The sequence below is a fragment of the Pterocles gutturalis genome, unplaced genomic scaffold (assembly GCF_000699245.1).
Source record: "Pterocles gutturalis isolate BGI_N339 unplaced genomic scaffold, ASM69924v1 scaffold5205, whole genome shotgun sequence".
Lineage (NCBI taxonomy): Eukaryota > Metazoa > Chordata > Aves > Pterocliformes > Pteroclidae > Pterocles > Pterocles gutturalis.
This window is the reverse complement of record NW_010138043.1, coordinates 78098-102407: the sequence shown is the minus strand read 5'-3', so window position 1 is coordinate 102407 and position 24310 is coordinate 78098. Positions and strand designations below refer to the sequence as shown.

Here is a 24310-nt window from a genome sequence, read left to right as displayed (position 1 = left end):
TTTGCGGGTCTGGCCCCCGGGGTTAAAGATTTTTTTTTTTTTTTTTTTTTTTGGTAGGATAGGTGTGTTCACCTAGGAAATTACTCAGGAACAATTATTCTTTTTCAAGTCCATGTCTTGAATTTCCTCACACAGGTAAGACTGAAGCATATCTGACCCACTCAAGTTAAATATACTTATGAAAAATTTGAAGCCTCAGTTTTGGAGAAAGGAAAATATATTTAAAGTATTTTTTTCTGAGTATTTGAGGATCCACTTCAGTGTTCTGAGCAATTTGTTAAATTTATGATTCGCTTTGATAGTATAAATATTATCCAGCAGGACATGTATAACCCAGTGCAAAAACCTTTGGTCTTTTTCTGAAATGACTGTGATGAAAAGGATTTTCTTGCAAGCTGTACCACTAATATTTCTTCTTAATGGATGGTAGAAGAGCTGTAGAAGAGGAGGTAACCTCTGATATGCAGCTGTTTAGCCATGCACAGAGCTAGTCTCTTAGTTTGTTTACTTCCAATAGCCTTACATTTTGCAAATGCTGCTTTAGAACAGCATATGGAAAGTACAAAAGAAAGAATTTGTAATTTATTCCAAAATTTAGTGGTTGTGTTGAGCCCCTTTCAGAAACAGCAGATGAACTGTATCAATGTCTGCTGCACTTTGAGGTCTGAGCCTGGGAACAGGAGACAAACTATTTGCTCCAAAGCTGGAGCCTGTGAATCGGCAAGCTGGGCTGATACTGGTGATGCACTGAAAGGCAACCTGGAGCTTTACAGAGAAACAAGGTTCATTTGGATCAATAAAATGGTATCCAGTGATAGGACACGTGGGAATGGTTCAAAGCTGCATCAAGGGGGTTTAGGCTTTAAGAAGCATTTCTTCACAGAGAGGGTGGTCAAACACTGCAACAGGCTTCCTAGAGAGGTGACTGATGCCCCAAGCCCGGCAGTGTTTAGCAGGCATTTGGACAATGTCCTTCATAACATGCTTTAACTTTTGGTCAGCCCTGAAGTAGTCAGGCAGTTGGACTAGATGATCGCTGTAGGCCTTTTCCAACTGAAATACTCTATTCTCTCTTCTCCTCTTCTCTTCTCTTCTCTTCTCTTCTCTTCTCTTCTCTTCTCTTCTCTATTCTGAAAAGGCTTTTGAGGTAACTTGTGTGCATTATAAGATCCAGCAGACAGGGGAAAAATGAGACGGGATACCACCATCAAGAAAAATAATGTGTGATTCCCCCTGTTGATGGCACCTTGATCTCTAACATGTGGCTATCAAGAGAGAAGAGAAGCTGAAGAGCTTGGCTAAGGCACGGGGTGAGCTGGTGCTGTTTGGGATGGTGGCCAGCAGTTCTGGCATCTGCCATTTCACATACCTGATATCTGGATAATCCTGACACAGGTCCTTGACATACTCCTTGATCTTGTCTTTCTTCTTCTCCCCAATGATATTGGCGATGTGGTATATGGCAGGAAGGAGCCAGTCAGAGTCAGAGCCCTGTGAATGAGAAGAAACACGGGGATGCTGGGGGGGGAGTGCAGCACCTGCAAAATGCTTTTTACCTGCGGGACAGAGCATGGCAGCAGGTTGCTTTTATTGCTGTAAGACAGTTCTTCTGCAGGCAGGACAGGCTGTGTTGGGCGGGCAGGGTGCTGGCTGAGGCAGCCCTGGGGGTAATGGCAAGGCACCCCCCATAGCTCCACTGGGGTCCAACTCTGCACTCCCTGGTGAGCCAGAACCCCAAGCAGGGCGATATGGCTGTGGTCCAGCACAGCAGCGGATGCCAGAGCCTTCACCCCCACTGCCTAATCGTTTCGTGTGCCTCGCCGCTGAGAGGGACCTGCCTCGGTCAAGTACCCACACCTGACATTCTGCAAAATCCAATGAATTCAACTTTGGCGTCTTTGAAAACCTCACACTGATGTTGCCTAGCCACAAAACATGCAAACAGCTGCAATTTTCTCCCTGTCACCCTCCTGTATGCAGTCTGTGTGCCCAGATGGACCCTCTTGCTGAGCTCATCTCCACCAACTGTACCCAGGGCAGGGATCCTTCAGAGACGTGTGCATCCCATGGCCCAAGGGAACAGGTCCAGGATCAAGCTGCCGCAGGATGCGCCTGATCCTACAGGGTGTAACCAACCCCCCCTTACACAAAGCACCCGTGGGCTGGGGAATGTGTTCAAACACCAGGCGCTGCAGTCAGAGGGCTGCCAGCTGAACACACAGAAGCCACTACTGCAGAGTCACTGCCGGGCTGGAAGTCCACCCCGCTAACCTGCAGTGACCACCTTGCTTGCTCTCTTTTAAGTACTTAAATTTCTTGAGGCTTGCCCTCCTTGAACGCCTGTCACCTCAGTTCCCAGGGAGCCAAGTGGGGACATCGCATCTCCAGGAAGGGGACAACCAGGGGATGCCAGGAGGGAACTCACATACCTGATCAATGAGCATATTATTAAGGATTCTGGCTTCCCAGTTCATCTTTTCGCTGACTTGCTGCCGTTTCTCCCCATTCATTTTCCGCCTGGGTTTGATGACCTGTATGATGTATTCCCTCACCACGTACTTATGAACATCACGTAGAAGCTCCTGGTTAAAAAAAAAAAACCTCATGTTTTTTCTATGGTTTCCATGCAAGTCCACAGTGAGAGAGGGCAGGAGAAGCCCTCGGGTCTTTAGCAGCAGCCGAGGCCATAGAGGGGATGCACGAAGGCAGTGCACCAGCCAGCACACTCTGCCCGGGCCAGCTTTGCCAAAGAGGGCTGGTGGCTCACAGCCCCTTGCTCCAGCACAGAGCAATGGCAGTGCCCAAGGGAATGCCATGGAAGTACTCCTCACCCTGAGATAGCCCTTGATTTTGTGTTGGCAGTTTGGGTCCTCAGTAGCAAAGAAGGATATTTAGGATTGTTTTAAAAGTAGGTTTTGATGGTGCTTGCAGATGTTAAATAGAGAGCTGTTGTCACCTATCTGTTTATTTCACAACTGCACAGATGTGAAAGGACCTTGTAAGCCTGCGACTCATAATGCTCAGTGGTAATGCTCACCAAAGCTTTTTGTTCCTCTTTGAAGAAACCATTTCCCATATTTAAACTACAGAAAGGAAAGATACTACTAACTTATTCTCATGTGGAAGTACAGTAATAGGTGAACTCCCCTGCATCGGCAGTCCCCACAGTCATAAACAGCCCCCACCGCTGGAGAGGAGTCTGCAGGTTGGACCACAGCCTGTAGATGACAGTGGGACCCCTCCAGCATCACTGTGCCTGGGTGCAGGACCACCTGCCTACCTGTCCCAAGGGGTCCCTCATGTGCTGCAGGTGCTTGGAGAACTGCGAGACCACTGATGCCAGCGAGTCCGGCCTTTCTGTTGCCAAAATCCAGTCCTTGGTCAGAATTTTCTTAAGGCGTGGCTGAAAAAAGACCAACTCACTGATGGCAATGGTAATACACAGACCAACTGATGCACTACCTAAAGGCACCCAGCTGCATGCCTGCTCGGGGGGCTTGAACCGAAAAGCACAGAGCACCAACAGCACACTCACTCTGCATGAAGACACACCAGGAGTTACACACCAGGAACACAGAGCAGGCTGGGTTTCTCTCTCCCCTTCAGGGAATTCAGACCCACATCTCCCCTTTCTGGGTAGGTGTCCCACTGCAGAGAGGAGAAGCATCACTCCCTGAGCAGGAGATGCTTTGGCATTAAAGGTTTACTTGGGACACCTCATTTCCATGCTCTGTGCCACCTTCTAATTCAACAGCTATATTTCTTTAGGCAAATAAATTTGTATCCCTAGTGTGTGGATGAAGAAACAGATGTGAATGTTAATCAGATGAAACTCAGGCATGGCGAGAACAGGCTGTGGCATGCAACCATGTACGCTAGTGTTACATGGGTTTGCACCAGCTATGGACATGAAAAGTCATTTGGTACTGAAGCTGTTGGAAATTAGCCTAGTAATCCGTCATCCCCTCAGCCTTCTAGACAAGGAAATTAAACTCCTCTCGCACAGCGCTTGCAGGGGTCTGTACTCCCTGCAGACCTGTGTGTCTGCATGAAGTCTCACTGGGATCTTCCTTCTGCTCATTGCTCTGATGTGGTCGTGGGGGAATAGCAGCTGGAAGCATCCCCAACTTGATGCCTCACGGTCAGTGATGACATGGGAGTGATGGTATGGTTCCCCATCTGCCCTGGGTAGAAGGTGCTCTGACCAAGTGTCCCCAGTGGGCTATTTCTCTTTGCCAGGTCCCTAGAGCTAATGTGCCTCCACATAGAAACACTGCAATATCTGATAAAGGCTTCTGGTGGCACCTGGAAGAGTGTCCCCTAAGGGCGAAATTCAAAATATCCCTTCTCTGGCACTTTCCCTTTGTACTTCTGTTCTCTTAGCTCTCAGGATGTCTGTCTTTAGATTCCTGGCAATCTCCTTCCCAGTTATTTCACTGATTTGTGCCCTCCTGCTGTGCTTCCAGCCTGCTGGAGGGCTGTTTAGAAATACTTTGCCTTGGCTGCTCTCAGTTCTCACGACATTTTGGCTCTCTTGCTCAATGCCTTGGCTTGACTCCTTCCTTGCCTGCCCCTTCAGCTCTGAGACAAGCTCGCAATCACTGGAAAGTCCCCTTGGCTGGGTGGGCTTGGCTTAGACCGGAGCAGTTGCATGACTGTCCTGGTTTCTGAAAGTTGTGCTTGGTGATTTAGACAGTGAATTAGGACGCTTGAAAAGAGGTGGGACCAAAAGCTCCACTTCCCCCATCTCTCATGTTGTACCAGCTGAGGCTAGTGGACCCCCAGCCGGCTGAGGGCAGAAAGTCCCGTCTACAGCACCTGGGAAGCACAAACTGCATTGCAGCACATTGCCTTTTAGGCCTCTTAATAAAAGTTAAGCTTATACCAGAGCTTTATCTGCCAGTACCAGAGCTTTAGCATCCTCACACTGAAAGAATCAGTCTTTCTTCACCATGGAAACAGCCTGGAAAAATCACCTCTACCAGAATGAATTCCATCCTGTCGGAAGGAGTTGATAACAGACCGTGATGGCAGATCTATGAATACATAAGAGTAAATCAAAGTCCTGAAAAATACAAACATTTAGATAGAAGGAAAAATGTCCCAAGGGCAGTGTCCAGCTGACTTCCCCAGTGCTTCACTATGGGTAAGGTTTCCCCCACCGCTTTGCCTGAGATGCTGGAAGCCACTAAATACCCTTTTCTTTTGGTTTCTGTTGTACTAAAGTAAACAGCTGGACAAATGTATCATCGCTCATAGTGAAAAGCTCCTGGGATGCTGCAAGAGTTGCTTTGGGGTAAGGAGGATTTTTACAAATGTTAGGCATGATGCATTTTGGAGGGACCATAATGTCATGTGCTGCAAAATGAGGTCTACCTGGTGAGACACAGGAAGGGCGATGACCTTCAGCTGCTGCAGTGTCCTGCACATGCCCCTTGTATTTAGGAAACAATGTGGCCAAGATCCTCTTACCTGTGTTTTTGTTCTCAGTTTATTTAAAAAAATATTAGTGAAGTTCCTTGTCAGAGCTGCCAAAATCTTCTGCAGTTCCTCAGTATTGACTTTAAACACTGTTTGTAACCCTGACCTAGAGAGAGAGAGAGAGAGAGCGAGAGCCACCACCAACGGGTTAATGTTAAAACTGCCTTAAGCGTTTTATCCAGATTGGCACCTTGGGCATTATTTTTAAATAAAATTGTGTACCTAGTATTTCTTCTTGGAAACACGTAATGGGTCAAAGTGATGACTCTTTTTGCGCAATGCTATACACTGAAAATTAATCACAACTGAGTAACTGTGCTTAAAAAAACACCTATTTCCTCATCAGGTGGGACAGTTCAGCCATGCGGAGCAGTTGCGTAGGCTGGTTTCTTTTTCACTTGAGCAACACTTCTGCTAAATTATCTCCAGGTACTTGAGAGAGCACTGGGGGACTTATGAGGTAAGAGAGAAGTAAATAATAAAGCCAGAGAAGGGAAAGCTGCCCACCCCGTGCCCCCCAGCATCCGGCTGACTCACTCCATGCAGCAGCTATCAGCAGCGGCTAGAACAGTGAACTACAGAGGTGGAAATTTGTGGAGTTTCCTAGGGACAGTGTGTACTTCTGCAACTTTACATGCTGATGAGGAAGAAAACACAGCTTCTGAGAGGTTAATGAAATCCCCAGAGTATGTGGGGGCTTCGGGGGCATTGCGAGATCCTGGCTTTCTTTTCACTTTCTATCCCTGCCCTGCTGTAACATGCTCTGGGGGGAAGTGAGGCCGCACCATCAAAGTACCAGTGGTCCCTGAGCATCCCTGGATGTGCCGTGTCCACTGCTGTGATCACAGAACACGGCGGGTTCCTGCTGCTGCCTTGTAGCTAGTTTGCATGTCTGAGGCTGCCCAGGCAGGACTACAAACACTTAAGAGCAACCCTCTTACCCCAGGCTGGGGCTCAGATCTGTAACTCATTCTGAACACCTGAAGTCTGTGTCCAGCATCTGCAAAATCATGCTGTGAGGGCACCTACCTCTGCCCAGCAACTCATCACCGCGGTCTGACAAATATTTGACTCGATGCAGGAATAAACCCAGCGGAGCCTATCCACCCCTCAAACACCTGCCAGCTCCCTGCCTGGGGCTGGCTTCTCCCTTCATCACCTCTCCAGTCCCCAGCAGGGAACGGGAGAGCAGGATTTTTGCAGAGGCAGGAGGAGGGAGATAAAGCCTGTTCCTCGGCGGGGTTAGCATTGCTGGAGAGACCGTGCCACCTAGAGACCTCCCGGCGGTAGTGCTGGCTGCGGCTGGAGCGCCGGCTCCTGCGAGACACTGCAGCACGAAACCCTCTGCGTCCCCGGAGTAGTACTTCACAGAATCATAGAATGGTTTGGGTTGGAAGGGACCTTAAAGATCATCTTGTTCCAACCCCCCTGTCACGGGCAGGGACACCTCCCACTAGCCCAGGTCGCTCAAAGCATTATCAACACCTTAAGCCTTGAACACCTCCAGGGATGGGGCATCCACGGTTTCTCTGGGAAGCCTGTTCCAGTGCCTCACCACCCTCACAGTGAAAAATTTTGTCCTAATATCTAATCTAAATCTACCCTCTATCAGCTTGTTTGGCATATAGCATCCCCACTGCAGACAGTGCCGGGCAGCAATGCAGCAGCACGCGCTGGAGATAACAACCCAAGCTGCTCGGTGGCCAGATCCCCTTGTACGTCAGCTGGCTGGGTTACCTCTGAAGCTCCACATCTGCATGGCAGGGACAACGCTAGATGTTGAAGAGCCCCTGGGCCTCAGTGGGCCGTGTCTCTGCATGGCTGCAGACCATCTCCCTGGGGCAGGTGCCAGACAAACAGCCCCTGTTTCCTGCGGCACTGGCACCAGCACCGGAGGGCTGCCGTGGCTGTGGGGGCAGACGCAGGGTGGGAAGCAACAGTGTCACCACATGCCACAGCACTGGGCTAATGGACCAGACCCTGGGACACACAGTAACTGGCACCATCCTACTCATGGGGAGAGCACCCCTCTCCTGAAAGTAATTTTTAGTAGTCAGAGCTGGTGGGCATACCTGTTTATCAGAGGTCTTTTCAATGCATGGCTTTATATAACTAATTCTTAACACATGCAAAGCCCTGGAAGTTCCTCCTGCCAGGAGCCATGGCAGGGGTTTATTTGCAGGTTGAGTTCTTTCACAGAGTTTCCTCCAGCCTAGTGCCAATAGCAGCCATCAGACTGTGCTGCTGGGTTTGTTCTGCTAACCTCCAGAATAAAAAATGAAAAAAAATTATCCTCTGAGGTAGAAAAAGATGAGCTGAAAATGAGTTTAAAGCTTTAACGCAAGCACTGGATCCATTCCTGCACTGGATCTGTTCCCCACCACAGTCTCTTCATCCTTTTGCCCCAGTGAAATGACATTTATTTGCATCTCTTGAGGAACACCCCCCTCCATGAGGTAAGGATGGGCTGGAGACTGAGCACCCCATGGGGCACCTCCAGGAGACCTTGCTCTTTCCTTTCTGGATGCTGCCACCCTCCCAGACCCCAGCAACGTGGCAGCTCAGCTCAGGAGGAGCAGACTTACACCAGTTCGTGGAAGCTGTTGATGTAGGCAGCGAAATAGGGTGGAAAGATGGGGCTGTCCTGGGCAGTGCTCCACGCCACAAACTCCTCCCCGAACCTGCAAGGAGAAGACACACAGGTAACACTAATGGCGGGGGGACTGGGGATGGCTCGTCATCTGTGTACACTGCGATGACAGGAGACACCGGTGGCTGGCCCAACCTGTCCCCCCTGTATGCAGATGTGTTTTTTCCAGCTGTCGTAACATGCGTGTGCATTGGAGGAGAGTAGATGGCAGATAATTATGGGTTTAAGGTGTGCTCACCTGAGCAGGTATGCAGTACTTTTGGAGAGCTGCCAGGGATCTCAGCACGCCAAATCTCTGACTTTTCCTCATGCTGAGAGATTAATTGCGGCTGCAATACTCAGGCTGATCAGCTGGCCCTTCATTTCTCTGGCTTTTGGGGCAATACATGTGCCCTCTTAAGCACACAAGGAAAGGATTTACCTCAGAGCTGATTTTACAACAGAAGGTGAACAGGAACAGGGCAGCACACCTACATTTCCCCCCCCTCCCCGTAACCTCAGCGTGGTGTTTCAGGTAGCTGTTTCCCCTGAAGCACAGCTTTTATGGTTTTGACAGCTGTTTTACAGCCAGGTCTGAACTGCTGGCAGGAGGCTGCCTGCTCAGGCAGGCTTTGCCTGGTGGTCCCATTCTTTGTTAGGGTAAAAGAATATGCTTGGGCCAGCCTCAGCTGCTTACATCTCAGGTTTGTTTAAGAAAAAGCTTAAGGTTCAATGACCTTTTCATCTGGGAGCCCTTGCTGCCCCGGGTTGCATTTCACACCAGTTTTGTTAAAAAAAAAAAAACAAAAACCAAAACCAAAAAAAAACCCCAAACCCCCCCAAACCTTTAAAAAGAGAGAGGAAAAAAAAGAACAAAGAAAAAATAAAAAAAAAAAAAAAAAAGAAAAAAAGGGAAAAAAGGAAAAAAAAAAAGAAATAATGGAACATCAGTATTGCATTTCTCCTCAAAAACCCAGGCAGACTTTAAAACCAAATAGCTAGTTTGGACTGCCCTGCTCACTCAGGGTATGGGAGACAGGTGTAGATGGGTAGGCTATTAGAGATGAGTGTTTAGAAGGAAAAGCATTGCCTCTAATGCACTTTGGACACCTGCCATGCCCCAGGTTCACTATCTGAGAAAGCAGAGCTCAGGCTTCCCACCCTCGTTCCTGCAAAACATCTGTTAGCAAACTCCCCACTCAGCGCCTACTGGAGGTGGGAAACTTCAAAGGTTAATGCAGAATTATTTTTAGTTTCGCTTGGAGTTAATTCATGCTGAACGGCCTTTCTCCTCTGTGGATCGCTGCTCTGGTGAGTGGCTGGGGTCCCCCAAAACACAGCCACACCAGCAGGGAGGGACAGCACCTCACTGTGCTGGGACCCTCTGTGAACCAAAAACCTTCCCTGGAGCATCCCCAGAGCATGTCACAGGGCAGAAGGTCTGAGGCCATACCTCAGGGACTACCAAGCAGAAAAACATTTTTTCAGCAAAGGGGCAGGGTCCTGTGTCTTCAGACACTGGATCAATTTTTAAAAGACTCAGAAGGAAGCCCAGCTATATATCTTGCCTGGGTGTAACAGAGAGGGTCCCATTAGCCATTTCTACGCCCATAGCCATGGGATGCAGGAGAAAACCCTCTTGTCAGGACTGACCCCAGGACACCTAGACGATGTTTTGGCTAAGCAGTCTCTGGGTCTGGAGCTCCATAACTGCTGCCTGCTTGTGGCTGTAGCCACAAGTGACCAGCATCCAGTGCCACAAATGTCCCAGACGGATGTGACTGCAGTGGTCCCATTGCTTTCCAGCCAGCAGCTCCTTCCCAGAGCTCTGACCTCAGATTTTAGGACTTGAAAGAGTCTCATATGGGTCTGTTTATGACTCCCTTCAAGTTGTTTTGCTGCTTGCTCATTACTGGGCTCATTGTGGTCTCTAATTCTCCCAGGAGCAGGCCTGTGCCTGCTCGGTGCCAGCGTCTGGCCCAGTGCACGGACCTCTTCCCTGCTTTTTTACCAATGTGGGACTCATTTGGAAGGAATGTGCTGCCCAGAGCGGCGATGACCTTGGTATGAATTCATGCAGCTCTGTCAAGCACAGCTCAAGCATTTTTGTTCCCAGGCTTCTGCTGATCTCTCCAGATATCTTCATGTGCTCCCCGATGATCTAGAAAAGGGCACCAAAAAATACCAGTGAATAGGACAAGCACAGAAGAAACATCCTTTGCAAGGATCTCGTGCAGCTTTGGTTAATAAAAATGACTTGCCTAGCAAAGGGGGAAACAGCCAACTTGTTGCCAGGCGGTTTTCATTATTCTCTGTCAGTTTTAAAAATGAAAATCCAGAACAGGCCAAGAGGCACAAACTGATCTGTGGCATAATCATTCATCCCTAATGGCCCTGTGTCCTGCTGTCTAAGCGTGAGCTAGACGTGGTGTCGGTGGGAACCCTGAGCCACCCTGATGTTGTCCTTTGGGGGATTTGCAGGAGGGATCGGTCCCCAGCCCAGCGCCCGAGGGGAGGTGAGCAGTCTCCATGTCCCCACACTGAGGCTGGCTATAAGCACAACCCCCGGGGGCTCACACAAGCCCCCTCCTCGGGAGCAATGTAGGAGCCACATGGAGGGTCAGGCACCACCCTGAAATCGTGCTTGCACTGGGGCTCCTCCCTAATTCCCATTCCCACAGCTCCAGCTGCCTCTCCAGAGGCAGGCTGCACTCCCACTCTGGCACTTCCTGAGGCATCCTACCCCCCTGCTAACCCGATTCAGACCTGCCTTCCCGGTGATCACACAACGTGTAATATTCCTCTATGGAAAGTGAGTCACGGCAGCAGGCGAAACTCTGATTTTCTTTCTTTCTCTCTCCCTCTCTTTTTTTTTTTTTTTGGCATTATTTAATTGAAATGACTCAACCCTTTGAATGAGGAGAATGAATCCAAGCCCCTCCTGGATTTATTACCCTGCCCTGTAGTCCCTAAAGCTAGTAGGAGCTTTTGTTTTTTGTACCATTTAAATTGGAGTGGCTGTCACTGCCTACGGCCTTTTGCAGCTGCCACAGCCCCGGGACAAAGTCGTTCTTTCAGCCAAGGGGTTTTTCTAACAAACCTTTTCTTTCTGCCTTTTTTTCCTTTCTCTTTCTTCTTTCTAATCAAAGACATTTAAGGACTTTAAAATCAGTTGCCTATTATGTTGCTGACACAATTGACAGCAGGTTTAATTTGCTGCTAGAAGGCAAGCGGGAGAGCTAAAAGTTGTAATAAACGGCATTTTCTGCTCTAATGTATTCTGCCAGTGCGTGACTAACATAAATTATCACAGGAGGCCGTCCCTCCACCCCAGAAGGTAACGACCCAGTTTTCCTGGAGCCACAGAGTCCCCCCACATTTTGTCCCAGCTAATTAAATACCGTTTGAATATCAAAGGAGAGCGAGGAGTGGTAGAGGTTTTCCTTCACTTCTGGATGAACTTCCTTCTCCCACTTCTCCGTGACCTCCAGTCTCAGGATGTTTCCAAAATAGCTTTTGATTTTCCCCTAAATGTTAAATGTAGGAAGGAAACATGCAGCTCAGGATAACGAAGCAAGCATGAGTAAAGCGGCTCATGGTGTTTTGCTCCGTCGGCACGTGTGTAAGGCTCACGTGTGCTGTGTGGAAAGGTAAGCAGAGTCAAAGGTCTTATGTCAGACCCCGTCAGTCTACACAGGATCTTGGGAAAAAATCAGGAGCTGTGCTGTGTGGGGGCAAGGTGCTCCCAAATCAAAGGGGAACCATTCTCCTGCCAGGGAAATATTGTGTCAGCTCTTTGACTGCTTGATTGCAAAGTCCCCCAGCATGTGTAATGCACAAGGTCAGGATTAAAGATCAAACCGGTCCTTTCTGGTGGCACAGCCATTTGTGTTCACGGCAGCACGGTTCAGTCCTGGCTGACGAATCAATCTTGTTGCTGGTAAAACAAAATTGTCCTTCACCAGCACAATGGAGCAATACCGATTTTATTAATCTGCGTACCTTGAGCTCACCTTCAGCACTGCCCTGTTTCAGAAATGGTTTGCAAGAAAACTTCTGAGCCTACCAAAGACCCAGGAAAACATGTAGTCTTACACAGGGTCCCTGCCAAGGACAGCAGAGTGACAACTGCAGAAGGGGCTTCCTAGAAGGAGCTGAACCATGGGGAGTTCTCTGCTGGGGCCAAGGCCAAAGGTGACTGGCTACAGCAAACCTCAGGTATGCTGAAGGAGCTCACACATTGTGAAAGTAGCAGTTAAAATGTCTTTACACCTATCTTCGTGATGCATTCAATCTTGTGAAAGCCCAGCTATGACCTTTTGGTATGCCTCTGCCATACTGTATGGGTCTGGTACCATCCTTTTGGCTCTGTGATCATCAAGGTTCAAGCTCATGGCTTGCTTTGGTCCCAGAACTGGTGTTCAGGGTTTTTTTTGCTTTTAATTAAAGGCCATTCTGTGTGGTGCTGGCACGACTCAGCACCTGGTGGGGCTGGGAACCACGATGCAGCCATCTGAGACCTCTGCCCAGGAGGCTGGGGCTCCCATACCCTCCCTGGGCGGCACATAGGCGGCAAAGTTGAAACTCTCACCTTCGCAGAAGTGATGTAGTTGTTCTTCAGTTTATCCCAATCAGCTGGTGTTAACAGCAGGGACAGGTTTTCTGTCTTAACTTCGGGTTTGAGATCAGGGTGACCAAGAAAGTGTTCACTGGAAAGATTAAAATGAACAAATTATGTTGCCTCAGAGTGAGTAAACTGATGGAATATTCATGTGGCATGAGCTACATAATTATTAAGCCGTGAGAAATATACTTAAAGCTCAAATTGTGATACTTGTTTTCAAGCTCTAACAAGAAAATCTTTCCTCCTTATTCAAAATCCTAATTATTCAAAATCAAAATGATCTAAGGTTTCAGCCCACTTTAGAAATCATGAGACTTCTGAGTTGTTTGGACATGAAAAGCGCTATGAAAATTTACTTTTTAAAATAAACAACCTGAAGCTGATTCATTTGACTGCAAGCTTGTGAAATGTCTTTCAGGGTAATTCCTGTAGCAGCGTGCTGCTTTGGAGTTAGCTGATCTCCCCGGCTCCTCTCAGGTGTCACATCACAGCTTATGTCAGCCTGTTATTTCCCCCCCTGCATTATCCCCAGCAAGGGGAGGTGACAGAGGAGGTCCTGCTCTGCGCAGGGCAGCCTCTGGAAGGCACTCCCATGCCTGGGACACGGGCCATCGCCGCACCGCGGGTCCTCCGCAGATGGAAGCAGTGGGTGGACGTGCAGCTACAGAGTCTGACTCCAAAGCGTGCTCAGCTGACACACGACTTTACCACTCACTTTCCTCTGGATTGCTGTGTAATCACACCAGCTGATTAGCAGGGAGACAGGGAAAGGGAGGGAGCGCTTGTATTTCTCCCTCCAGGGCAAGAAACCCATTATTAGCCTCTACAGTTGAATGTGCTACCTCTGCAATCTGCCATGGACCGTGGAGGCATTGCATCTTTCAGGGTGGTGAAGGTGGAGAGGAGAAAGAAGAAAATATTCATGCACTTGAATAAGGTGCAAGCAAGTCAGCTGGTTAGCAAGGAACACAGCTGCAATGTCCTACACACAGCCTCTTCAACCACCAAAAAGGGTTCCCATTGCCAAACCAGCACCGAGCACATGGTTAGGTTTGGATCTGAGTGAGGATTGTACTGTACAAGGTCAGGTGGCTGCAGAGTGACTGCTCAGCAGAAAAAAACCTCAGCCTGCTGATAGCATCCTGGAGTCCATGTTCAGATTTTCCAGAGAGGTACACCTGCACATGTGGAACACTGCACAGCCCAGCTGCTGCAGGAGGCTGCTGCTCATTTAAAAGGACACCACAGATTTAAATACAAACCCTCCACCATGACTGAAAGAACTGGCTCTGATGTACACTCAAGGAGCTTATTCCCCTCTCATTCTTATTTTACAATTTTTTTGAATTGTAGCACCAATAATTATTTTGGGTCAGACAATTTCTTCTTTTTTAGAATTGGTCTCAAGAAGAGGTGAAGTTCTTTTAGAGTGGGAAAATAAAATGGAAACAACCCAACCCAGCAAGGTGATTGCAAGCAGTGCCCAAAACTGCTGCAAGCTCTCCATAAGCTTTTTCACAGCAAGTTAGAGAAGTATAATGGGGGCACTTTCCTTTGGTGCAGAACCTGGCTGCTGAAGCTTGTTTCTTCCCCCTCTCCTGCAATGCTGGGGTGCAGTACAGCTCCCAGGGCTGGGGACAGGCAGGAATTTCCCTCCAGATGAGATCAGCAGGGACATGTGAGGAAGAGGGGCAATAGGTGGGAGTGTCATTCCCGTCTGCAGTCCAAATGTCCCTGAGCCAAAAGCTACCCCAAGCAAGAAGTGCTCTGGGCAAGTGTCACGCTGCTTACCCTGCTCCATTACTGCCCGTTCTCTGTCCATTTTTGCCCACTGTTTGACTCAGTATTGATACTCCTGCCTTCACTCCCTTTTTTGGTTGTTTGAGGAGTGTAAATTGTTTTGCGTTCGTCCCATCCTTGGGCATCTGGTTCAGGCCATTCCTGGAGACCAGCTACTGGGGCAGACACAATTTTGTTTTGACATGGCTGTTCTTATGTGCCCATTAGCAGACCCATCTCCTGTGGCTGTTGCCTCTCTTCTCCTTCCCACCCCACTGTATATATCTGTTGGGTTTTAGTCTGTGAGTTCTTTGGGGCTGGGATGATGGGCTGTGGTCTAGCCCAGTGAACAACTGAGGACACACAATGCCTGGATCTTCTACAGGTGCCTGTCTTAGATGTCTCCTTCAGCTGTGAAAGGAGGCAATGTCCAGCAGCACAGTTTTTACTGTTGTTGTGAAGAACTCCCACCTTTACTCTCACACACACAGGATGCCCTAAGGATGGTGTCTGATATGCCTTTGTAGCTCCTAGAGTATTTTAGTCACCTCTGAATTACAGGGGGCTTTAAGAGGCCCTAAAAACCACAGACCTCTCATTCAACTAGTGGACATGTCTGAGCCAGAGTCTTTGTTTTAATGTGGCTAATTCCACATGATGGTGTCTTGGCACCTCCTCGAGACAAATCTGACCCCTGAACATGTGGGATAACATGGCCTGCTTCCAAATGCATCACAGTTTTAATTAAACAGGAAGAAGGCTGGGCTCGCCCACAAGTCCCTCCCTGTGCCTGGAAAAGTCACTGAGCAGCTGCTGGACCTTGCAAAACATTTGCAGAAAGGGAGTAGGTTTATCAGAGCTTCAAGGAGGAGATTCCTGGCATGCGAGAACAGTAAGTGGGAGAGGGAGGGGAAAACGAGGTAATTTACATCTGCAAAAAGGAGCAAGTGTTTTTATCTGCAAACCTTTGTCCCCACCTATTAATAAACTAGCTATCTGGCTCTACTGTAGAAGTGACTGCGTCTCTCTTTCTCACTCTGGAAACTGAAAATAGCTGGGTGATTTCAAAGCACCCGCAGCCCTACCGCTCTCTGGAGGAGGCTGAAGCAGTGTGGCAAGCGCAGCATCTTACCTGCGGTAGGTGTTGGCCACCCAGTTGAGCAAGGTGTAGAGCTCGTTGAATTCCAGTGGTCTTTGGGAGAGATCTTGCAAGTGGGAGCCAATGGCCTTGTGAAAAGCCTCCAGATACATGTCACAGACCTGGTACTCCTCTGGATAGCACTTTTTTACTGATAACTTGATTTTCAGTAAGTCTTTGCTCAGCTGTTTCTGGAGGAAACCTAAGTGGAGATCAAGCCAAGAACTCTCTTCTTTCTTTGATGCCATGGGTATCACCTGGACTCTCTTTCTAGCACTCTCATTGATAGCTTCCCTCCACTCCTCTCTCCACTTCCTGGGTGTGCCGAGTAAGTCCGACCCAGGACCAGCAGCATTGTGTGCGTTAGGATGAGCTGCTTCTTCGTGGGCAATTAAAGACACCAGGGAGGTCAGCATGGTATCCTCTACAGTGGGATGCTCTAGTGTTCCCACCACGATAGACTGGATCATGTTCGTGATGGAGTTATAAAGCAAATCCACATCCTTGCATTTCCTCACAAACTCCTGGGGGTTATCTTTGTATTTCTCAGCATCTCGTTCAGCTATAGTCTCATCTTCCAAGTACCTGACACTTGCAAATGCTTCCAGAAGTTGCCTTTTCTGAATGAGTTCATTGATTTCCATTACTGCAGAAAGAAGGGGGGGAAGGGTTTGGGACAAAGCAGGCATTGGGTGACTGACAGGTTGGTAACAGGAGAAGGTGCCCCACAGGGAGGCTTGCGGGGCTGCTCTGAGTAGTCAAGTCCCAGCAGTGCCCCCAGACTGACACCCCCCAGACCATCCCCGATCTCTCCAGCTCCCGTTTGACACAGGAGAGGAAAGCAGTGGAAATGCAATCACTGCAAATTGAGCCACATCTCTGAAGTGCTGGTTTCAGAGGTAGGAAATATCCAAAAAACTGATTATAGCCCTGCAGGAAAGCCTCAGGCAATGGCTAAGGAGGCTGCACAGAGGGGCACCGGTGTCTCAGGCTGCATAAAACCACCCCTGGCTCTGCTCCTCTGTTAGTGTGGAGCTGAACTGGGACTGGCAGCGGGAGCAGTCTGTGATCTGCCCTCCCAGCAGGATCTCCTTTAGCAGGGATGCTCTTGTTTCCTAGCGTACCCGGGTGCTCAGCACAGCTCTGCTGCTGCATTGGCCACAGCATCTCTGGCTGAAAGGGTGTTTTAGTGCATTGCCTGAGAAGGTGGGGGGGGTGCCCAGGGGTCCACCTGGAGGGGTGGGAGGGAGCACAGCAGAACAGACCCCCTTGGGCCTTCTGTGCTCCCAGGTCAGACATCTCACTAAGTGGTCACGTCTGTATCCAGTCACCCACTGGTATGTCCTCCAGAGACACCAAGGCCCTGGGGGAGTAGGATGCTGGCCTGGGGATGGTCCTGATACATTTCTGGGACCATTCCCTGTTCAGATGTAACCCTGGGCAAACACCGGGCTCCCTTCCTGTCCTGATTTCATGCATTGTCAAGTTTTCCTAGGACAGTTTCCCAATTAATGGTGTTGGCTAAGGCTGGCAGAAAGTCACCAAAAACTGTTACCCCCAAAGCAGCTGAGGTCTATTGAGTTTCCCATTTATTTTTCAAAGCTTTCCTGGTGCAAGAACTACTGCCTCTTTGCCAATAATATAAAAAGTATTTGCCACGTGCTGAGGAGATCCAAGAGTGCTGTTAGCTTTTGAGAGACCCTGGGAAGCTCTCACCACTTCCAGCATCATAACAGATGCTCTGAACAGCAGATCGCACTGTAATACTGGGCATAAGGCAAATATTGAAGAGGAGAAGGGAAAGGGTGTTATTTAGGTATGTGTGGCCACTGCTTCTGGGACAAACACATATAAAATGATAGGGAAAAATTGGAGAGCACACAAAGAAGATATGAAGGACCAGTTCATAGCCCATAATTTATGCCCTCGGGCTAGTCTGCACATAGATTATATACCATATACACCAGTAAGAGTATTTGTATGAAGACAGAAATACACCCAATAACACGACTATTGATGCAGTATACAAGGCATAGAGCTTTGAGTGCTTATACGGAGATACAGTTGCTTCTGCACTCAGAGGGGAGGGAGATGTTGCCAATTAATTTAGTCTGTTCTAGATAAATCAATATAAAACCTGTGTTTGCACAAGTGCTTGCAGTGAGAGACTGAAGGAATACATTCTGTTCTGTTTATCAAAGTGAGAAAACACCATTTAATAACCATCTAGGATAATTATTCAGGGAGGTGATATTGGGTGCTAAATGCATCTTTAATTTAGCAATACAAGATCAGCCAGCTGGTAGCTGAAGGAAGACAATTGAAAGGCAATTAACCATTATGCAGTTTAATGGTGCACATGGTGGAACCTCCATCGCTTGCCATATTTATCTCAGGACGTGGTGTGTTTCTGACAGAGCTGCTCTAGTCTAGGCCAATCACAAGCTACTGGGCACAGGATGGGCCCTACTCGTGCAATTCCTCGGCTTGTTTATCACAGGAAATGAAAAGGGCTTTTGGTAACATTTCCTGTCACTTCTCATCTATGACCCTTTGAGAACAGACCAGCAAAGTCTATGAGATGGGCTCAGATCCAGCTTATCAACCTCACAATTTGTCAGTGCAAAGCAGTAAATAACTTCATAGGACAGTAGAGCATGTTACAGTAGTGAGACAATGTCAGCCCTTCTAGCTGATCCCATGACATCCAATGCAGTAAACCAAGAATTTATTTCTGGAAATTTAGGCTGAAGAAAGGTCAAGCCATGTTGACCCACCTCAGTCTGTCTCCTGGTAGATTGTAGTATCTCTGCCTTGAGAAGGTAGAAGAGAACGGTGCTCAAACCAAAATCAAAGTCATTTCAGTCTGCCCACACTTGGGGAAGGTGAGAGCTATGCTGAAGGTAGTTATAATTTGACTAGGACTTATCTATACAATGCTGACAAAATGCATGAGCATAACCAGCCTGGGGAAACCAAACCAAACAAACACTTGTAGCACCACTATTGTGAGAGGAATAGATGGAAAGTCAGAGTAAGAGAGTAAAAGCATCTGCAGAGGTCCCTTTGCAAGGCAGTCTCTAAGATTAGGAAGTAAAGCAGAGGTCCTGAAGCAGGTCACATCCAAAACATCTTTTTTGCCCCCTTCAAGGCCTTGCAGCAACCTACAGAGTGCAATCTGTGGATCATCATTCTAGAGAGCTGAGAGAAGTTGTCCAAAAGTGCAATGTGGGCACTAGTGTAGGAATAGCCCACATTGCACTTCTAGATACTGTCAGACCAGCGGTTCCCAAACTGTGCTCAGCAGGTTGGTGACTGATAATGTATGATGTGTAATATATCCACTGATACGTGAGCCAACAGGTTGCCGTGCTGATTGTAGGTAGGCTGTGGATATGGTTAAATGAACGTAGTAGAGGCCACAGAGCAGCCTGTTCAGTGACGGGCAACCTGCCCAGGCTGGGCCAGGTAACACCCCAACGAGTTTGTGCAAGGGATGACAGCTGTCTCTGCCCCATAATGGGATGCCTGGTTCTTTAGCATCTCTGTTGGGCCCAAGACTTGCAAAGTGTAAATTTCTTGAAGGTTATATATATCCTGTCAAGCAAATTACACTGGTGATTTTGCTTCTTACCTGAAAGAGGTTTTCCTTGAATGGGCTCTGCTGCTGCTATCTTCTCACTAATCTCCTCCATGCCATTACAGATCATGGTTTTGTTCTCCTGGTAGCTCTTGGAGAACCTCAAAGAAAGTCGTTTTCCTTTCCAAGTACCAGTACCTTCCTTTGCTTTCTCTTTGTTTAGACTTCGTATTGATCTCCGGATGCTTAACACTGTTTTAACACCTCTTTCAAAGAACCCACTGTCCCCACTACGCAAAGTTGGGCTGCTCAGTTCAGAAGCAGCCTCCATCTTGTCCTCCCCTGCACTCTTTGTCGGAGAGACTGGTTCTGAGGTTATGCTCCTTCGGTCTAAGTCCATCTTTCTATTCATCTTGTTGCCTTTCAACTGTGGGTTTTCCTGTTGGTTGGTAATCACTGAAATGCACAAAACAGCAGAATTAGATGAGAGGTTCAAAACAGGGTACCACTGTGTCTCCAGCGTCAGTCCTGGACTGAAAATATGGCCCATCCCTTTCCTGTGCTTAATCCAAGGAGAGAGCACGAAGTTCTAGTCTGTAGCTACTGAAGCGGTCTCTCTACCCACACACATTAGGTGCTGGCTTGCTCTTAGCTCTGGAAGGTTCTGCTGAACTCCTTAAATCAGGCAAGTGGCAGCTATTTCTCCAGTGCCAAAGAATCAATGAATCTCAGAGATTCTGAAATCTGTGTAAACGTACCATTTTGGTTGGTAACAAGGTCTGTTTTTACTTTCCATTCTTCTAGGTAGATTTCCAGCCATGAAGGATTGATAACCCTTCCTGAGTCTCACAGGGGTGTTGCCACTTTCTGATGCGGATGCGGCAACTTTGGGTCATGCTGCTGCTCCTGCCCTGCTCGAGCCCTGACCTGCCACTGCTGGAAGGTGGCCCAGGGATGAGAGGTCCCCAGCGGTGGGCGGCTGAGCTCTGCTCTAGCCCCTTCCATCCAAACCCACGGTAATCTCTGCACTCCAAATCGTCATGGTTACAGCGCAGGAGGCTATACGATGCAGTAAAGGTTCTCATCACTCATCCTGCCTCAGTGCACTGCATCCTGGCATGCTGAGAATGGGTATCTCAAGGGCCAAGCCAGCCCCTGTGTGAGCTGCAGAGGATGCTGCAGGAGATTTCAGATTTCATCAGAAGGGCTCCTGTCAGTGCTCTTGGGCTGCACTCACATCCTCTGTACTTGCTCAGCTCCTGTCCTGCTGCAGGCATATCAGCTCCCCTCTGCCCACTCTGAGGGCTGGCCCAGGTGCTTGGGAAGGGGGCAGAGGGAGAGGTTTTGCCTTCCTTTCCCTCCTTTGCAAAGGGCTCTCACCAGGTCACCAGCTAACATGGCCCACTCAGGGGATGTTGTGCCCTGCAGAGCTGTGAGGATGGACAATGCGGCATTTCCCCAGAGCAGGCTCAAGGCAGCGCAGCGATCAGTTTCAATCGTTAGAACAGCTATTGTGGAGGTCACCCAGGAGCTGCCTGTTCCAGGTCTGTCCAGCTCACAGGAGCCAGAGTTTGAAATATGGTTACAGTGAGCAGACATGTTGGCACCCTGGAAATACATCTCAGCCTTCCTTGATCTGAGCTTGGCCCGTTCTCACTCCCGTGGCACGGTTGTCTCACAGGTTACACACGCAGGGACTGTGCCTTCCTGCGGGTTTGCTGAACTCCACACTCAGCGGGGCTCAGGCCCTGCGTCACACCCTCTTGGGGGGAATATTTAATCATCCATTGCCTTGCTCAGGGGCTCACACCATCACAGCCCGTACAGAGGGAGGGAGGGAGAGGAGTGCACCCTGTTTTCCTGGGATTTCTGTAGGAAGGGGGCTGAGTCCCTACCTGAAACTCTGCAGAGGGGGTGTGTGGCCAGGGCGGAGGAGCAGCAGCGATCAGAGGGGTGAGCTATGGGGTGGAGAGAGATGGGGCAGGAGGATCATAAGATGTGAGCCCACAGTCAACAGAGGAGAAGCGATACACACCCCGGTACTGACCGAATCGATCCTCTTCACACAGAACTGGATAACACAGGCGTGATCCACAGAAATGGACAGCAGCTCCGTGCTGCAGGAAATCCCGGGGGGACACGGTGACAGTGGCAGCTCTTCAGGGCAGGGGTCTGGGCCAGCTCATCCACCTCAGCTGAGGGGAAAAGTGTCCCGCATGCCCGTGCTGGATGAGCAGGTCTCTCTGGGCACGGCGCTGCTCTCCATCCACCTTTGCCCTCTGGAAAAGGGTGGTTGGAAGTGGGAAAACAAGGTCTGTCCCAACCTGCCCAAGACCTCCAGCTCCTTCACCTCTTTGTGTCCATGGAGAGGCTCCAGCACTGTTTCACTTTCATTATGCCTGGGCATTTAAAAGAAGGGAAGAGGCGGGGGAGAAATGCTGAACGAGCTCCAAGCTTTCAAGGTTAATTATTTACCCTGCGGACACAGTTGGAGGTGAGAGCAGTGACTTGACAATGGGGTTTGCTGCTGGGCTCAGCTGGCCCTGGGCAGCGAGGGAAAGAAGGATTTCAGCATCTGGCCCTGCCCCGGCCAGGAGAAGCCCCATGGCATCTGGGTGTCGGGGCTCAAAAGCAGCCCCTGAGCTGCTGGCTGTGAACGGCTGCATCTCACCCCCTTCTGCCCCGTTTCTGGAGGTCATGGGTGGCTCAGTCCCAGTAATGATTGCCAGGCATGGGTGAGGGACAGGGACAGCCATGTCCCGTGGTTATACATTTATATATTCACCTCCCCACTCCTCGCTTTGCCCCAAGGGCACTTATTTCCATGGGGACGCTGGCCCTGGATCCTTCCATCACTGGAGCATTTGGGCGCCTCAGAGGGAACTCAAAGCAAAGGAGCAAAAAAGGTGTCTGGAATGTTTAAATGACATAAAACACTATCACTTGGCTTGTCACTGAGTGGTGTAAGTGAGTGTACACTGAGTGTAAGACGGAGGCGAGCCAGACTGTCAGGCTGGGCACACCGGGCAGTCCCAGGCCCTGGATCCTTCCATCACTGGAGCATTTGGGCGCCTCAGAGGGAACTCAAAGCAAAGGAGCAAAAAAGGTGTCTGGAATGTTTAAATGACATAAAACACTATCACTTGGCTTGTCACTGAGTGGTGTAAGTGAGTGTACACTGAGTGTAAGACGGAGGCGAGCCAGACTGTCAGGCTGGGCACACCGGGCAGTCCCAGGCAGCTGAGATCCTGGTGTAAAGCAAGAGGGGTAAAATCACGAGGTGCCACCGTGCCATGGGCAATGGGTACTTCTTTGCTTTAGGAGCTTGCCAGCACATCACTTGTCAGTGTGATAGGAAAGATCAAAGGGTTTAATGAGGGATCGATGAAATAAAACAAAGTCCTGTGGCATTTGGATTTTGTACCGCGCTGAGGAGAACAGAGGGGTTCATAATTTCCCTAAGGCTGGGAGAGACTGTGTGGCCAGGCAATGGGTGTGTGGGATGGGAATAATGGTCATCAACTAAACAGGGAAGAGCAGCAGCACAGACTGGTGGGAGGATGCCCTGATGGTGAGATGGGACTGGGAAGAGCATCATTTGGGGCTGCCCTGTGGTGCAGGGAGAGAACTATCTGAAGCCTCCCCCAGCCAGGTGGCCCAGGCCTGAGCTTTTTGTCCTCAGGCTCTTTAAAGCCACATTTAAGCTGGAGACTGGCCTGCTATGCTGGGGAAAACCACGACAGGTAACGGCTTTTGTCACTCTGGCAGGGTGACAGTGGGGAAAAAGGGAGGGAGCTATTTACTCAAGCACACGCTGGGGTGTGGAAAGCCCCTTTGGACACAAAGTCCAACTAAATTCTTTCCATCCTAGTCAGTAATTGGCTCCTCTGCCACACATTTACAGGGCAAATCCTATCCTTTCCTACTGTCCGTAGCCCCTGGAGAGAAAAGTCTTCAAGAAGTCCTGGTCCCTCACATGCCACCATGACCAGCTCTGCAGTACCAGGTGCATGTTTTCTCAGCAGTACCACAGTGGAGCTGGCGAGTGTTCTGAGAGCTTTGCACTGAAAACCTCGTGGTCCTTAGTGCTGTGGGCACCATGTGGACTGTCCCCAGCGAGTCGTGGTGCACCCAAGCGAGGCCTGCCTGGCATTACAGACCCCCAATTCTCCTCCATCCCTCCCAGGCACCAGGAAGGCGCAGCCCTCTGATGCTAAGCTCACAACCATGCTCTTAATTTGAAGCGGATGAGTGAACTGGAGAGAAAAGCCAATTCTTGCAGTAGGTGGCCTCCAACTGTTTTTCCCCAGCAATGCCTCAGATTGTCTCCTGCTCAGCCTTTGCTAATCCACCCACTGACGCAGCAACAGCCATGCAGCATCCTGACTGCACCGTACGGTTGTTCACGCAGTGCTCCGTGCGGTTGTTCAGCCCTGCCATCAACAGGAACACATGTTCCTGAAAAGATCTGGCCATCTGGAGGAAGCATCATGAAATTACCTTCCACCCAGCAGCGCCAGTCTAATTGCCTTTTAGGTCTCCAAGCATAGTTGTGAGAACAAATTAATCACTGTCTGGGGGTTTGAATATCAATGCTCTCAGTCTGAACCAGCAGCAGGCTGGTGGATCAGGCTAAGCTTGGACCTTCCCACCAGGAAAACTCAACCAGGGAGAAGAAAACATAAAAAGAGGCAAAAATGGCTTGAGAAATCACAAGAGAGAATCTAGCAAATCCAGGTGAAAGTACTGGTGCCTCAGACCTGTGGTCAGGGATCTTGTGGCAAGTGGCTACTGGAATCCAGTAGCCAATTCTTGCAAGCTATGTTCAATGAGAAATCTGCAGCCTGGCTTTAATGAAAAACCAGGCTAGTTCTCAGCTGCTTGGCTGTTTGAGATTGGCTACTTTTTCGAATCCAGTAGCCAATTCTTGCAAGCTACGTTCAATGAGAGATCTGCAGCCTGGCTTTAATGGAAAACCAGGCTAGTTCTCAGCTGCTTGGGTGTGTGAGATTGGCTACTTTTTATGACTATATTTCATTATGCAGCAGTGTCAAAGTGTTTTCACTCTGTCTTTTTAGA

The 24310-nt window shown here is 49.1% G+C and overlaps 1 protein-coding gene across 1 annotated transcript in view; it reads right to left on the bottom strand.

Moving 5' to 3' along the window:
* The window catches only part of EXOC3L4 (exocyst complex component 3-like 4), a 20633-nt gene extending 990 nt beyond the window's left edge, over positions 1 to 19643 (bottom strand). Inside the window, exons 1-10 of the mRNA XM_010082816.1 lie at positions 19286 to 19643; positions 15646 to 16297; positions 12702 to 12819; positions 11512 to 11637; positions 10171 to 10271; positions 8067 to 8162; positions 5473 to 5587; positions 3281 to 3403; positions 2430 to 2582; positions 1370 to 1491 (exon numbers count right to left, since the gene is read on the bottom strand). Of these exons, the coding sequence (XP_010081118.1) occupies positions 1370 to 1491; positions 2430 to 2582; positions 3281 to 3403; positions 5473 to 5587; positions 8067 to 8162; positions 10171 to 10271; positions 11512 to 11637; positions 12702 to 12819; positions 15646 to 16297; positions 19286 to 19643 (1964 nt within the window). The remainder of the gene's footprint in view (positions 1 to 1369; positions 1492 to 2429; positions 2583 to 3280; positions 3404 to 5472; positions 5588 to 8066; positions 8163 to 10170; positions 10272 to 11511; positions 11638 to 12701; positions 12820 to 15645; positions 16298 to 19285) is intronic.
* Between the last annotated feature and the right edge of the window lie 4667 nt (positions 19644 to 24310).